This window comes from Stegastes partitus, unplaced genomic scaffold (genome assembly GCF_000690725.1).
Source record: "Stegastes partitus isolate 25-593 unplaced genomic scaffold, Stegastes_partitus-1.0.2 Scaffold1345, whole genome shotgun sequence".
NCBI classification, from domain to species: domain Eukaryota; kingdom Metazoa; phylum Chordata; class Actinopteri; family Pomacentridae; genus Stegastes; species Stegastes partitus.
The window spans coordinates 28,418-44,842 of NW_007579076.1; the positions used below are offsets into that span (position 1 = coordinate 28,418).

General features: G+C 39.6%; 1 protein-coding gene across 1 annotated transcript in view; it reads left to right on the forward strand.

Annotated features, from left to right (window-relative positions):
- Positions 1 to 3,840: 3,840 nt before the first annotated feature.
- The window catches only part of LOC103369885 (cytosolic phospholipase A2 gamma), a 17,377-nt gene continuing 4,792 nt past the window's right edge, over positions 3,841 to 16,425 (forward strand). The window contains exons 1-12 of the mRNA XM_008298724.1: positions 3,841 to 4,042; positions 5,360 to 5,470; positions 8,423 to 8,565; positions 9,997 to 10,183; positions 10,268 to 10,373; positions 10,455 to 10,595; positions 11,845 to 11,910; positions 11,989 to 12,123; positions 12,353 to 12,499; positions 12,596 to 12,679; positions 14,791 to 14,945; positions 15,886 to 16,060. Coding sequence (XP_008296946.1) covers positions 3,941 to 4,042; positions 5,360 to 5,470; positions 8,423 to 8,565; positions 9,997 to 10,183; positions 10,268 to 10,373; positions 10,455 to 10,595; positions 11,845 to 11,910; positions 11,989 to 12,123; positions 12,353 to 12,499; positions 12,596 to 12,679; positions 14,791 to 14,945; positions 15,886 to 16,060 — 1,552 coding nt within the window. The 5' untranslated portion in view covers positions 3,841 to 3,940. The remainder of the gene's footprint in view (positions 4,043 to 5,359; positions 5,471 to 8,422; positions 8,566 to 9,996; positions 10,184 to 10,267; positions 10,374 to 10,454; positions 10,596 to 11,844; positions 11,911 to 11,988; positions 12,124 to 12,352; positions 12,500 to 12,595; positions 12,680 to 14,790; positions 14,946 to 15,885; positions 16,061 to 16,425) is intronic.

The window sequence follows — 16,425 nt, forward strand, 5'->3', positions numbered from 1 at the left end:
ATGGGTAATCTTGATAAAAGGAGAAGAGTTTGCGGGGGTTTAACTGCTGGATATTAAGACTTCCTGGATTTTGATTGAACACAAATAGAATCTTTACAATACTTAAGTGTCTGCAAAACTAATCACATTCCTGTGACTCGACTTTATAATTTGTGCTGAATATCAACAAGCTATCGTGGGAGGTTGGGGATAAAACATTCCTTTGCCAGTTTAACCCATTGTTCCAGATGGGATAATAAACGCTGTGAAATTACATGATTGCACTCTGCAATATTTTGTTAACGCTGCACAGGCATCGGATTGAGCTCACCCTGGTGACAAAATCAGTTGGAGCAGTTGGCAAAATGGCCAAAAGAGGGTGGCGGGGGTGATCCAGTAGCCAAGTTTTTAGGGTGTGTGCCATATGGCCACATACGCTCTGAGCAGCAGCTCCCTGGTTTGACTGCTAGTCAGCCAAAACCATTTGCTGCATGTTGCTTCCTGCTCGTTGCCATATTTCCTTTTCTCTCCGCTGTCGTTTCAAATAAAAGCGAAAAGCTCAGATGCGTCTTTAAAACAAGTTGGCGTTACTTTGTTTAGCTTTACAGCAGACTAGATGGGGAGTAGCTCTCCTGATGGCTTCATTTTTTTTGTGGTTGGTTCCCACGTTAAGCCAAGAGTTGACATTTCTGTCGCATTGGCAAAAACATTTTTCTGGAAATGTGGACATAAACTCTTGATGGGAACTGTGTGGATCGTACAGGGTGTAACGGAGTGAGGACGTCTAATCTGGAGGCAAATGAAACTGCTCAGGACGAACAGTCTCGCTGTTAAGTTAGCATTCATATCAATGTCCATCCATGAAAACGATAAATAAAATGCTACACAAAGCGCCATTCAGTGAGTGTAATTGCTTTTCTAAAAAAGTGCAACACATTAGGGCGAACACACAACCTCAAAAGCACACATAGTGCAAAGTCTTAATGTAAAAGCTCAGAGGAACGGAGGCTTCTGAAATTCACTGGAGAGTTTTGTCTCCTCAGTCAGAGCAGCCTGCACTTAATTCCAAGCTTTTTAAGTGACTACAGAGCTGCTTGTTTTCTCCTCAGGATAAATTTCTGCTCCCCAGGAGACGAGGACTGAGACTGAAACACATCATGCTGCAGCAGTATTACGAGGTGCACACAAGAAGCACAATTAAACCGGTTGTTCTACACGTCAACACGACTGTACAGATAAGTCCTTAGTTTCATATAATATATATGAATCACTGCTCAAATCCATGTGTGCAAAGTCAAGTTCTCTTCAATATTTGACTGTCAACCTGTTTTCTGTCTGATAAATTTCATGACTGCGGGAGCCCGAAGCCAAACTGAATTCTTGAAAACACGCTTGGCTTCCAAACAGAGAAAAATCGCACAACAAGAAGAAGAAGATGCGGTCTCAGAAAGGAGAGCACTCCAGCGAGTTCTTGACATTGTGATTGCAAAAGGGAAACGGGTAGGTTTTAACGGGAGAAAGCGGTGGCGATAAGGTAGGATGCGGTGGAGGGCGAGGTGCAGTCGGAGCAGCCTGGAGGACGAGATAATGGAAATAGTGCAGACTTGGTTGTATCAGGGGTTGTGGAGGCAAGACGGTCTAATGCGTGAGGCCCGGCTGAGGAGTGAAGGCTGGATTATTGAAGACCGGGGTGGAGCTGTGGCCGCTGCAGGGTGGCGCACTCCTCAATTTATGCTCAGACACGGCTGCAGGAAATAACAGCAGGCTGGAACGAAGCAGAGATTGCAGGAGATTCATAATAAAGATGCACGTTCGAGTAAAGAGACGAATCAACACAGCTGCTGCGACTGCATCTAGACGGCGATTTGCTTCAGCTCGTGCTGTTTTTGATATAAATGACGATTATTTTTGCACCAGCCTGGCAGCGTAGACGCCACGTTAGCAGGAATACACACGAAGAATGAAAAGGGAGCCGTTCTGAAAAGTAAATATTCTGGAAAATGACTAAAGACGGTAAAACAAGTTACTAATCGCTTTGGTTTTTACTCAGAAAAATAGTGAGAAATACAGTTACCCACAGCACGAAATGACCTTCATGGAACTGGTTTTTGTTCAACCAGTAGTCCAGGCCTTTGAACTGTAAACAAACTATGAGACTAATCCAGATAAAAGGCAGCAACTATTCACATTAAACAAACTGGAGATCATGACATTTGAGGCATTTCTTTATGAAAAACAACTTGGATGATTTTCAAAATAAATGTTTCAGCTGTACTTGTGTGCTGCTCCCCAGCATTTCATGTTCTCTTTACAAAAACCTCAACGATGTAAAGTAACTAAAGCAGTTAAATCCGACAACTATCTCCTCCTTAGATGCAGTGGAGAATAAAATACTCCAAACTGTACTAATATGCAGTGTTACATGTACTCAAACGCCAGACGTCATACCACTGAAAGCTTGGTGGAGTTTCTCCTCCTCCGAGGAAAAGAACTCTACAAGACAAATTCAGTGTCTCAGTGAAACTCACCTTTACAGTGTGGTTTGATGGCAGCATCCACCAACTGAGTCCAGAAGATCTGAGATAGACAGGAACGGTTAAGCTGGTGAGTTGGGTGGCTTTAAGCTCTGAAGACACATGCATGGACATCACATTGGGTTCTATTACCACAGTAGTTATTTTTAGTAGTAGTAGTAGTAGTTTTTTTTTCATTATGTTTAATTTATTCATTATTCTTATTATTATTTTATAATTTTTTAAAATATATATTTAAAAAATATTTGTTAACATATATTTTAAAATAGATTTTTAATTTATTATTATTATTATTATTATTATGTTGCTATTATTATATTATTATTTTATATATATTTGAATATTTTAAACATATTTTAAAATAGATTTTTGATTTTTATTATTATTATTATTATTATTGTTGTTGTTGTTTTTACATATGTTTTGATTTTGTTTTTACATATATTTTAAAATATATTTTTTATTTTCTTTATATTATTATTTTTTATTTTCTTTGCTATTTGATCAGCTCAGGTCATTAGAGGTTAAGGTGGTGTTTATCAGGACACTGTAACTTCTTTCACAGCAAGATTAAGTGCTGGTCTAAGATTTTGGTTTAAGATTTTAAAGTAAAGGGCAAAAGAAAAGAGCTCCATCACACTTCCATGTGATTTTATGTTTGAGATTTGATTGGCCCTTTTTAAAGACCTCTTCTGTTGAAAATAATAATAAATAAAAAAGAAAAATCAGTGTGTTTACTTGCTTATCAGGCATATCAGGAGTGAAATCAGCAGCCAGTGTCCTGGAAACACAAACAACCAAAGTTTATATGAAACAAACATCAGGGAACCTGTCAGGTCACCGGGTGGAATTTTCCATCTCCTTTATCATCTTCAGAGCTGGTTTCCGGGTCAGATGTGTGTGGTTGAATCACTCAGCAGTTGCAACATAGATGAGGTTTGTTGAGTTAAGCGATGATGCACTTGAGCTGGTGGAGAAAGAGGCGGGGGATTTCATATAAAAAAAAACAAAAGGCCAAAGTGTAGAGTTCAGTAAGAAATAATTTTCATACAATAAAACTTTTTAAACATGAACTTTTTACACAGATTCAGTTCCAGCGGTTTAATCAACAACCAGAAATGGACTTAAAGCAGCTTTAAACTTCAGTTCTATTAAGTAAACAGGTTGGGATCACTGGGGCTGCACTCCCTTAAATCCCCCCTTGCTTTTCAAATCTGGTTTGAATTTGACATCTGATACGTAGTAGAAAGCCAACACGTGGGAGAAATCAATAAGCCAGCATGCGTGGGCTGCATCTGATAAATTTGATTTCTGGTGAAACCTCTGTTCATGCAAGTGTAACTCCAGAGAAGCAGAACAACTTCCACAGCAGCTTTGAATCACCTGAGGCGTTTCTTGATTAACAAAGATTGTGTCCACACCCCAAGATGAAGACAGGAACGATAAGTTTCCTGGTTTCAGCGGCTTGGCTTCTCATTCAGGCAGGTCTGGCAGAAGATGTTGACAACATGCAGAGGAATGCAACTGAGGTGAGACACGCAGAGATTTAGATCTTAAACTTGTCGCACGGCTGTAGTAAAGATTCACATGTTGTGTTTGTTTTGAAGTTACTTTACTTTAAAACATGGTTTATAGGACTTCTTGCTTCATTTCATTGGACTTTGGACTCGACATTGATTAGACAGCTTTGGTTTTGTTGCAGATTCAGAAAACTGAATGAAAATGAAGTTGATAAACTTCCCAGCAGTGTAGTTCTCTTTTTTTAGAATATAATAGAAGGCTTTTTATTGTCATCAGAGCACTACGAAACAAAAACTGTAAAAGTGCAAAGAATCAAACATTCTTATTTAAATGTAACTTTGATTCGCTGCACGATTACAGTTACTTTTATTTTTTGTTACTCTATTTTACTCTATATTTATTGTTGCACCAATTCCTCGTATTGTGTGAACTACACCTGGCAATAAATCTGATTCTGATTCGGAAAAGACAACTCCAGTGGTGCAAAAATACAAGTATAAAAAAGACAAATAAGAATATATATGTACAAAAGGAGCCAGTAGGAAGCATATACAGTTTGTTGTATTGGACTGTTGAGGTAAGAACACTGTGGATATATGAGAAATAGAAATAATGTATAATAATTTTAAAACTAGTTCCACCTTTACCAGCTGCACCATTAACAGGATGCACACCGTGATGATATTCAAAACTTATCAAATAATGTCACACTTTATTTTGAAATGTTTCTTTCGATACCTTCATCTGCTTTTATTTTGACGCTCATGCTTTCCCTGTTTTACTTCAGTAAAATGTTGAAGGTGTGAATTTGATTTTAAAAAACCTACATTTTATTTGTGCTGTGGTTTCTCTAAAAGTACTGAACAAGTCAGAGACAGATTCTTCCTCTATTATACAGAAAGCAATGTCATTACCTTTATTTTGGTCTGTTCCACCGAAACAAATACGTTATTCAACCAGCATACGTATTCTGAGAAGAAATCTTCATAAATGAGGCTGAAATTGTGTATCAAAGTTTAATGTATCTGTCATTTTACATCTCGACCGTAAACAAAATGTGACGCCGTAGTTGTTCATTACATTACTCCTCAAACACTAAATTGTCAGCTGGCTGTGGCGTCGAGCTGCATGCCGACAGCAAGCAGGAAAAGTAAAGGTAATCATCCCTCCTATTGGGGAAAATATTGAAAAAGTGCACTGGTAAACAGAACATATATTATTTCGCAGGAATATCTGGGAGCATTCTTTCGAATAAACAATATGTATGTGAGTCAGATTCACCTCGGAGATGAAACGAATGTTCTTCCGTCCTTGATCCTTTGCAGAAACCCATCCGTCAGTCCCAGACGCTGTGCGACGGTGAGCGGGAGTATGTCTGCAAGAGGAAACAAATAGTTCTGGAGTCCCTCAACAGTTTGGGAATCAACTGTACTGAAGTAAGAAAAGAGCGACTTCTTCTTTCTTCTTCCTGTCTTCAAAGAAAGCACCGATGCCTGCGTCCTTCATGGGTTACGAGCTTCATTTGTGTTTGTTTTCCTGCTCGTCTTTTTTCTACGTGTGGCTTCTTGACAGTAAACATTAAAATAGTTGTAAGTCTAAACTCCAAGCTTAACTTTACAACGCAGCTTGAATGGGACAAACAACCGAGGTGTAGCAGTACTGCAGGTTTTGACAAAGTACAGTCGTGACTCGATAATCCGACCCTTAACAATCCGAAAACCTTCTATCCGACAGGTTTTTAGGAAAAATGAACCCATTAAACATACCTTAACATACCGACAGCCTTGGATTCTGACTCCGACATGACATTTTATGTCACAAATAAGGATAACGGTGTAATTATCTGACTGAACAATCCCACAGATTGGCTACCTTCACACTGCAGGACTTAATGCTCAATTCGGATATTTTTGTAAAATCAGATTTTTTTGCGAGTTCCTTCACGTTTCCAGTTCAATGCGACTTGTATGTGATCTGCTGTGTGAACTTCATACGACCCAAAAGTGTCCGGCATGTGCAGAAGAAGACACGACGACGTCACACGCAGCGAGCGTGCTCAGTGTTTATGGAAGTAAACATGGATGGTAACGGTGGAGTGTATCCGCCGCCGATGGTGGAAACAGAACTGTGTCCGCTAACTAAACTGGCATCAGCAGCCAAATACTGCCTGTGAGTTCCGGCCACTTCCACCCCAGAGGTGCACTCCGATGGGGTGGAAGTGGCCGGAACGTGCACAGTCGCACCGTCAATTAGGAGTGAAATCCAGCGATGCGTAGTGTTCTATCAATAGTTATTATAACAACTATAAACAATTAATATTAATAACAAATGAGCCTTCCAGCATCAAGCCCTCCTTCTATCTCGACCTCCATCTTGACAATCCGACAGCCTTGCTATCCGACATAAAAGAAGGTTTAGTGTCGGATTATTGAGTCATGACTGTAGTCATTCTTGGGCAGATATGTGAAACGCTGGTGTTCTACATGGTGCATTAATCAGTGTATGATATTATTCTATTAACACAAAACACATTTAAAAATGGCCACTGAACTTGTATCGACGTTTTTAGCTCAGTACCATGTGATCCCAATAAAATTTGTGAAGCTTGTGACGACTTTAAAAGACATCTACGATAGCTAAAGATGCAATTTATTAGCATATGTGACCCATTTTATTGGTAGATTCACAAAAAAAACACCCATATGTCAATCAATACATAGAAATCTGGGGCCTTCATCTTTTTAAAAAAAAAAATCAGGTAAATTAATATATTTGGAACAGCCTTCCTTTTTTAATTAAATGTTTCCCTGTATTGTTATTTTTACTCAAAGACATTTCAGTGGCCTTTGCCTGCTTTTAATGGTCTTAACATTTCAAATTCATTTCATATTTGTTTGTTAAAAACAGATCTATAATCCTGTTGCACCGGTTTTCCTTTTTAAGTCTATTTTTTTTGCCAGTTTTATCCTCTCTTGACATATTGCACATCATTTTGTTGCTTCCTGTCTGATAACATGAGCAACACTTGGGTAATCTGAGGTGAGTCAATATTTAATTTAGTCAGATAAACGTGTACTATCTCGGGTCTTAACCTTAGTATTTAAACTTGTTGATTAAATTCAGATCTTATTTCTCTATTGGAAAACACTGAAGCTCAACATCTGTTTTAAATGTGCTTCATTAATAACTTTGCTTTGCCTGGTTCGTAGCCTACAGCCATGGAGCCAAAAGCACATTTTTAATAAAAAAAAAAAACAAAGTCCACGTCCTTGTTATTGATTCTTGCGGGCTGTACCGATGCATCACAGTGCTAACATTTGCTATATAGCGCTAAAAGCAAAGTGCACCCGAGGTTAAAGGGAGTGTCATCAGTTCAGCAGATGTTTGTTCACAAAGTATTTCATAATTAAGAGTCGTAGACAACAACCTGCTGCCAAAACACATAATGATGGCTCATGGTAAGCAGAGTTATTTAGTTTTTATTGGAGGACAGGGTCATTTCAGTTCATAACAAAAGCATATTATTAGTGTTCAGCTTTAAAATTTCCCTCCAAAAACAGCAACGTAGTTTGTCTTTCATTCAGCTTTAATGAATTGCTTTAATTTGTAACACAAACTTGAACGATCTAAATTAAGTTGGCGAGGAATATTAATGCTATTTTTTTGAGTTATACGTTTGATTCCTCTCAAGTTTGCATTGCTGCAATTGAATTTTAAGGAACTTAAAGCTTCCAATTTTAACTTAAATCTTTGTTTTACCCAAAAGTAAAATGTACATTCTGACATTAGACTGACTGTTCTTTCCTTTTCTTCACTCTTTAATCCAAGTAAATGCAGGAAGTGTGGGAAGCAGAACATTTTTTAAATTCTTTTTGTGCTTTTGCTGAAATTATAATACCAATTTAAAGGGACAAGGTTTAATTTCAAGATGATTGACTCCACAAAACTAAAATTTCCAATAATAAGATTCATTCTAAACGGAGCTTTGCTTCAACTGAAGCTCAGATACACTCTGTGAAGTGCTGGTAGGTGGATTAAGTAAGCTTTTCCTACCTTCTTGCTTAAGGGCAATGAGCTCATGTTTCACAATCTATCATTGCCTGGCTGAGAGAGTTTAATCCTGTTCAGGACTTTCATGTTGCCATACATAGAAAGAATGTGTGCACAATATGTGTTGGTATAGACTTTTATGTTATGTTCAATAAGTTTTCTGATAAGTTGATAAGCATTTTTGGTTCCAAATGCATGAAAAATGTCCCTCAAAAATAGAAAAACAATACCTGTCACCTAAACCAAACGGCCAGAAGACTCCAAAAGTCCTGAATAGGGTTGATGTAGATTTTTAAATTAAGAAATAAATATCCTAACAACTGGTTCTTTCCATCCAGGACACGGTTCCCCACATCGCCCTGCTGGCGTCGGGCGGAGGTCAGAGGGCGGCAGTGGGTCTGGTGGGCTCCCTCAGTCAGATGGAAAAGGACAATCTGCTGGACACCCTGCTGTACCTGGCGTCGGTTTCTGGCTCAACATGGTAACAGCAGTCACAGGAGGAAGCCATGTTGGCTCCTGTGCGAAGTTAAAGGACAACATGCTCACAGTGGCAGCGTTGACTGGCCAGCCTCTGGTCCACCACATTTCATTTCTTTGTCTAAATAACAAGCTTCGTCCTTTCATTAATGAAGATCAACTTGGTCATTTGTTATCAGAACCATTGAGCCTGTTCCAATTTTTGCATGACAGGTTCTTCACCCACTATAGCTTTATGGTTCTTGCATTTAGCTCAGAATAACTTGAGTTTTAATTTACTCAGAGTGACATATTCAGGTATTTCTGGGCGGCAAAAACAGTCTCTTCAGTTTGCCATTAAGACTTTATCTGAGCTTTAGGAAGATGTGGGATAACTAGAGCTAGATTCAACTTGACGCTAATGCTAGTCTGCTGATATGTTGCTAAAGATTAGCTTGCAAGGCTAATGCTTTTTGCTGTCTTTTTAGCCTTTTTTTTCAATTTCAGTCTATATTTTGAAAGCAGTATGCGACTAGAAAAACACAGTGGAGCTGCTAATGCTTGGTTTTAGTTTTATCCATCCATCCATCCATCCATTTTCTATACACCGCTTACAACATTAGGTGTTTATGATGTTCACCATCTTATTGTGGTTTAGCTAACATTTGATAATTAGCACCAAACAGAATTTACATGCACTATAAAATGTTATAAAAGAAAAAATCAACTCATCTTTTCTAGTTTGCTAAACGTAAATATGTTAGGCTGGCTAATTTCATGCTAACTGAACTTTTAAATGTCTGATTTTTAACTTTTAGACCAGTTCAGAACTTAAAAACATGAGTTCTTAAACACTAAAATGACTTGAATGAATGAATTGAGTTCTTTCAATTCATTAAAATAAGCTCATAAGAAACAAAACAAGCATATTAGCACATTTCCCAGGATGCATTGCTAAAGAGAGTTCAAACTCCCCAGAGACTTTGTAGTTTGAGAAAACAGACATGGTGGAAACCTGCTGTGTGTTTTTAATACATGTTAAAGTGAGTTATTGTTGGTTCTTTTCATAATTAAAATACAAATGTAAAGTTGACAACAGGTTGTATTGAATTCAGTAGAAATAAAGTACAGTTAACTCTTGTTGGAAAGCTTACAATGTTAAGGTACATGGACCTAAAATAATTTACAGTAACTTACCTATCACCTAACACAGTGTCTCTATTTCTAGAGCCATGGGAGCCTGTGTGGGTAAAATCATTGCAATCATGATGGAATGTTTAGAATGTTGTTTTTTTTGGCAGGTTGAGACTTGCAATCAGGTGTCAGGTGACTCAGTCAATGAAACCTGCACTTTAGTTTTATTGGGATACTTTTAAACATATAGGACTTGGTACTTGCCCCAGAATTAGTGACAAAATGGAAAATCCACAGCCTGTCCTCCTCTTCCCTCTGGTAGGTCCATGGCCAACGTGTACAGTGACCCACAGTGGAGCTCCAACGTGGACGAAGCGGTTTCCAAGCTGTCGGGTGATGGCGTCGAGCTGGAGGAGGCTCTGGCCTGGTTGAGCGCCAGGGCAAAAGAGGAGTACTTCTCTCTCACGGATGTCTGGGCGGTCTTAACCTCTGCTGGCATCATGAAACAGGTACCAGGGGGAACACAAACCTACCGCTGCTTCTCGTCTTTCTCGTTTGAATTTGCTGCACACTCACTGTCTGTGTTTCACCAGATGGACCTGCGACGTCTCTCAGATGAGGCCGACAGGAACGCCACCAACCCTTACCCCGTCTACTGTGCCATAGAGAAGCACTGCTTCTCCAATGGGCCTACAGAAGGTACACACATGCTTATACGATTATCACACTATCCCCCTCCCCAGTGACTTATTGATGTACATGAGGTGTCTTGTCGCTCAGGGAAATGGTTCGAGGTGACCCCTCATGAGGCCGGATTCACTGAGCTGGGTGTCTTTGTTGAAACGTCTCTCCTGGGCAGCATATTCCAGAGCGGGAAGCTGCTGGAGAAGAAGCCGGAGATGGACATGGTCAAACTGCAAGGTGTGTGTTTACAGGCTGACGTGACCGAAGCATCGAAAAGCAGCTTTGATGTGCGATAACCAAAGATCTGAAAGGCATGGCTTTAATTAGTAGCTGAGCAACAGCTTTTATTTAGAAGATGTTTAAGTATTTATGAGGCCCTTTATATAATAATAATAATAATAAAAAAAATCAGTTGCATGATAAAAGGAAAACCATCTGAATTCGTAGAAGATCTAATCAGCACGATCTACAGATGCTGTGCTCGGTAAATTACAGATAGTGCACCGATAAGCACAAATGAATAACTACCAAAACATGCTATAAATGAAAGGATAAAGGGAAGATGCAACGATGAAGCTGCACCAGCTCTTCTTTTTGTTGTATTAATCAAATCTATATATATGTTCCTGCATTAATGAGCCCACAGAGATTTGCTGCTGAGCTTCCTCGCAGCTTTCTAAACATGTCCAGTCTCGTTTGGCTCATCGGTTTAAAAAAAACTATCCTATAATTATAATAGTGTAATTAACAAAGGCATAACAATTCCTGTGAGTCATGTGCAGGTGACATTTCATTCAAGTGATTCAAGTAATTATTACAGAACAGCCCACTAATTAGGTATTGCTCAGTCCACGACATCACCACTCATAAATGTCCCTCACCTTCTTTAAATTGCTCAGATGATCCCTAAGAAGAATGAAACTATAGACTCCTCTAACGTAAAACAATACAAAACCACTATAATGGGCTGACTGGAAAAAAACAAGTTTCATTGACCTTTAAGGATCCATCAAGTGCATTTTAGGCCACGAGAATCACGGCCTTGTTTGTTTAAGGTGGATTCATGTTTGTCCAGATTATGCAGTGTGTTTAATGAAAACTTTTTAGGTGAGCGCCCCAGATTATCCAAATGGGAATTATGGTCACAATCTCTTCTTCTTTTCCTGAGTTGCAGCACAAATAATGGTCAGAAAAGTGTTTTGAGTCGACCTGTCGGAATAAAAACATCACAAATTCATAATTTTTATGTAAAAACATCATAAGTACACAAAAACTTGGACTTAAAATGTTTTTAATCAGGTCACTGTGACCTTTGTCGACCAAAATCTAATCAGATCGTCGAGTTCAAGTGAATGTTGGAAAACCTACAACAGAAGGAAAACCTGAAAACATCACAGGTGTTACCAGTGTGGAGGCTTAAACATGAATCGATAGGATTGTTTGTCATACATTCATATGAACTCTCTTTTTTCTTTTTGTTGGGCAGGTGTTTTAGGATCTGCGTTGGCTGATGAGGACACTGCCAGAGATGTCATGCCTGCCTGGCTGACTGGTAATCACAGATTGAAATTCGTATCTGCTGGCTGAGTGTCAGATGTTTTATTTTAAACACTTTTTGTGTGTGTGTCAGACTTTATAGACGATGCTGCTCAGGAGTACCTGCTTGTGTACAACGTCCTCAATAAACTGACATTCCTGACCAGAGGCACCGTTAAAGATCCCCTTGCTCACACTGACCTGGACAACCTGCAGAAAATACTAAAGGGTAGGCGTGTTGAGAGTGATCATCCTGCTCCAAATACATTTAATCTCATGGCTTTTGTAGCTAAAAGCGAATTCATGAGATTGCAACTACTGATAGTCGGAAAGTAATGCCGTCATTGTTTCAGCTCTCTTCCCCAATTCAACTTTTCTTTGGTCTGTGATGCAGTAATGATGCAGCAAATGTCTGATTGAAAATGCCACTGTGCCCATTAGATTGCTATCTTTTCCAGACATGGTAAATTATAATCAGTCCACGCTGTTGCGTTCGAGGAGTTCAGAGGAAAGGAAGGATGTTTTTAAGCAGCTGCAACTGGAGATGCATTCGGCAGTACAGAACTGGAGCCTGGCTCTTCTGGACGGACCTTTCAAAAGACAAGGTCAGAGGACGACATGACGGATAAACAGCCAAACTACTCAGCGTTGTTGAGCAACTCACATATTTTATGTATTTCTTTTAAATGTGTTTCCCACAGTGAGTGCCCTGATAAAAGAAGTCATTCCCCTGATTGCTCAGTGGGAGTGGGGAACAACCAGGAACTTCCTCTATAAATACGAAGGTGAGAAGACACAACAATCAGATTCAACTGTGGCACAAAAACTCAGTGTTTTGTGTCTTTAAATCTGCTATAATCAATATTTTTTTTGTTTTAAAGCAACATTTTGATATTCTGAAAAGTGCATCTGAGCTGTCTTGTCAAGGACTGGACGTTGAGATTGATCTAACTGTGAATGAATATATAACTTAGCCTAGTTTAGCGCAAAGATGTAACCAGTCTCTGTAAGATAACAAAATCCACCTAAACACCTCTATTTGTACTGCGTTATCACTGATCTAATGTTGCGCAAGTCCCCCTTGGGCCACCAGAACAGCTCTGGGGTCTGGTCCAAGGATGTTAGCAGTTAATCCTTTGATCCTGTGGTTTGCGGGGTGGGACCCCCATGGATCGGGCCATGGTTGCCTGATTAGTTTGAGATCTGGAGAATTTGGAGGCTGGGTCAACACCCTAGACCAGGGGTGTTGAACTCTGGTCCTCGAGGGCCGCAATCCTGCAAGTTTTAGATGTTTCTCTCTTCCAACACACCTGATTCAAATGATCAGGGTCGTTATCAGGCTTCTGCAGGCTTCGACACCCCTGCCCTAGACTCTTGGTTGTGTTCCTCGAGTCGTTCAAGAGCAGTTTCCATCGTTCTGCTGGGAGAGGCTGCAGCTGTAGGATAATGTCGACGCCATTGAGGCAGTGTTTGGTCTGGAACAATGTTTAGTTTGGTGATACATGTCAAGAAGCGTCCACACCAATGCCAGGAATTCACTTGACCTGTCAGTGGTGTTAAGATTGTGCCTAGTTGGTTTAATTAGTGCAGAGAAATTAAGTCCTTAAACACCCTTTGGTTTTATAGGATGTTATGTGTAAAACTACACAGCTCTTGACCAGGCGCAGTAACTGTCATTGCCAAACAATGACGTCTTCAGGAAGTCACTGCATAAACTGTGCAACACTTTGTTGTTCTTATTAGGAAATCACCATTAAAAATGAGACACGACAAGATCACTGCTAAAGAGTTAAATCTGCTTGAATCCACACCAACTCCGGCATCCGTTTGGCATTTCTTGTCCACAGCACCAGCTGTCTGCCGGACAAACTGTCCTCACCAGGCTGACTGACAGTTTGAAATCGATAAAAATAGCTTTTATGTAGGCTCCGCGGAAAGAACTCAGCAGTGTCTTAATGTATGAATTCATTGATCGTTGGTGATGTGCATCTTAGAGTCAGTGTGGTTTGGTACATTAGAATATTCTGTGAGATAAGTGAATGGCGAGTGTCTAGAATGTTTATACACATGGTTTTTAGGTGGTTAGGCCTTTCGTACCACTTCAACTCATTTCAAGGAATTGGATCCAAATGTCCTGAATTGGGCTCATGCAAAGTAGAAGTAAAACCTGTCAGTTAAATGTGTTTTAAAACTTATTTTTGGGGCAGTCACCAAAATGTTTGAGCAGTTTTTCTCAATTCTGACCAGTAATTCTGTACATGCTGACTATTGAAGTTGCAGTTTGGGTTCACTCCACACATCTTTAAGACGGGGACCTGGTCTTGTTAGCAGAAATAAACTGGCTAGGCACGTTACCAAGCTGGCTCCTGGCTGGATAACGTTGGTTAGAAGAACTTTGCAAAGGCTTTCCCTTGTTTTCAGTCGCTACGCCGACTAAGCTACCTTCTGCTCTCATTGGATGCAAAGGCAACACATTGAGAAAATCTTAAGTAAATCCACAAAGTCATAAAGATAAAGACAAAGATAAAGATAACTTTATTGATCCCACAGTGGGGAAAGTTCACCGTTACAACAGTTCCAAAAAAGTGTACAGTCAGTGCAAGAATAATTGGGAACACCGAGTGCAAATTTTAGGAAAGAAACAGAAAACAGAAAAACAGAAAACAGAAAACACACAGTGCAAAAATTGCAAGAGAAAAAAAACATTATATACAGAAGATGTTTTTTTTTTTTTAAGAAGACTTCATACACAAAGATGAGGTAGTAATGGTTATTACACATAGTGGAATGTGTTTGTTGGTGGAAAAAAGAAGAAGTGCAGCAGTAACAGAGGTAAATGGATATTAAAGAAAAATCTATGAATTTAAAAAATGTTTACATTTCTGTTGCCCTGCAGAACCCTCTATTCCAACTTGCCTCCACAACAAAGAAAAGCTCCACCTGATAGACGCCGGACTGCTCATCAACGTGGGCTACCCTTCATTCCTGGGCGACAAGAGAGACATCGACCTCATCATTGTGCCAGAGTACAGCGGCGGGAAGATGTTTGAGGTGGTGTAAGACGTGTGTTTGTTTCTCAATGTGTCTGAACCTTCAACTGAAAGTAACTGATAAATAATTGCAACAGCACAGCACCTGTGAACGGGGGCCTTTGACCGCAAGCCAGACAAATCAAACTTATGTCGCAAGTAATCGTAAAAGAAGAAGTTTCTCTTTCTTTGGCTGGATTTGATGCAACCAAGCCTAACGTCTCATGTTACACAGTTTGTGACTCAGTTACACTTTAATTTTGTCACGCACTGTTGTGGCAAAACAAACCTTCTGATACTTGCATTTCTCTTCAGACAAGTTTAAAGTAGAAAGAAGATCAGCTGCCCAGTTAGTTTGTATGTAAATGCACATACTGACTGTGCGTTTGCTCATCAGGTGTAGTTATGTATGAGTCTTAACTTTAATCCTTCACATGCCAAAGCCATATAGGAGTGGCTTGTATAGACTTTTGTCAAACTAATACTCAACAGTTTAAAAGGTGTTGCAGCTTTGTGCAAAACCAGAAAGGCAACATATTTTCTGATCTTGTTTATGGTATACACCTGTTGGGCTTTAACCTGCCCTGACAAATACCTTCTGAACAGAAGCTACATCTGTACAGCAAAAGCAAACATTTTACAGTGAAAAAGCAACAACCATTTCATTAATTAGTATGGAATTAATTAAGATGCTTTGTAGATTTTATAAATGATCAAACCTCTAGCAAGTTGTTTTCATTCTTACAAATGGCTGATCTATAAGACAATTTTCAACCATTAATTACAACCTAAAATTCCCCCATGAAGCACTTAGAGAGGTTTTGTCCTTGTGCAGCTTAAAACAAGTGATGGATGACAATTAAAGTAACAACAGCCCTTCACTGAACTCACAAAGCCGAGAGCACAAACACTGTGGAGGCTGAGAAGTCTGAAGCAACGTTCTCCCTCTGCTTTGTGAACAGACTCTGACTCTTGCGAGAGATTACGCAGCCGAGTTGAAGAAGCCTTTCCCAGAGATAAACGACACCATCGTCCAGAGGGACAGAGAGTGGCCAAAAGACTGCTACGTGTTCGAGGGAGGAGAGGAGGCGCCCACGATCGTCTACATGCCGCTCTTCAACAGACAAAACTGCAAAGGTCTGTTCCCACATACACTCACTTATACTTTGGAAGCGCGCTGCAGACAAGAAAGTGAAAACTGTCAGGATGTAACCGAACACAGGTGCTCGGCTCAAACTGCAGAAGTCCTTTTCTTTCCAGCTTCAAGGAGAAATAAAAATAGCTCTTCAAACATCCATCGAGATAAGGTATCTGGAGAAGTTAGCTGGAGAAGTGTTGGACTCTTCTTCTGTAACAGGATGACTTGTAGTGGAACTCATCCAAATGAATCTGCATTGAGATTTGCTGCACAACAAACTTTTACTTTTACTGCAATCAAATCCAACAGTGGGGTAATATGTGCTAATGTACAGCAGTGTTTTCTGAAAGCTGACTGATTTGAT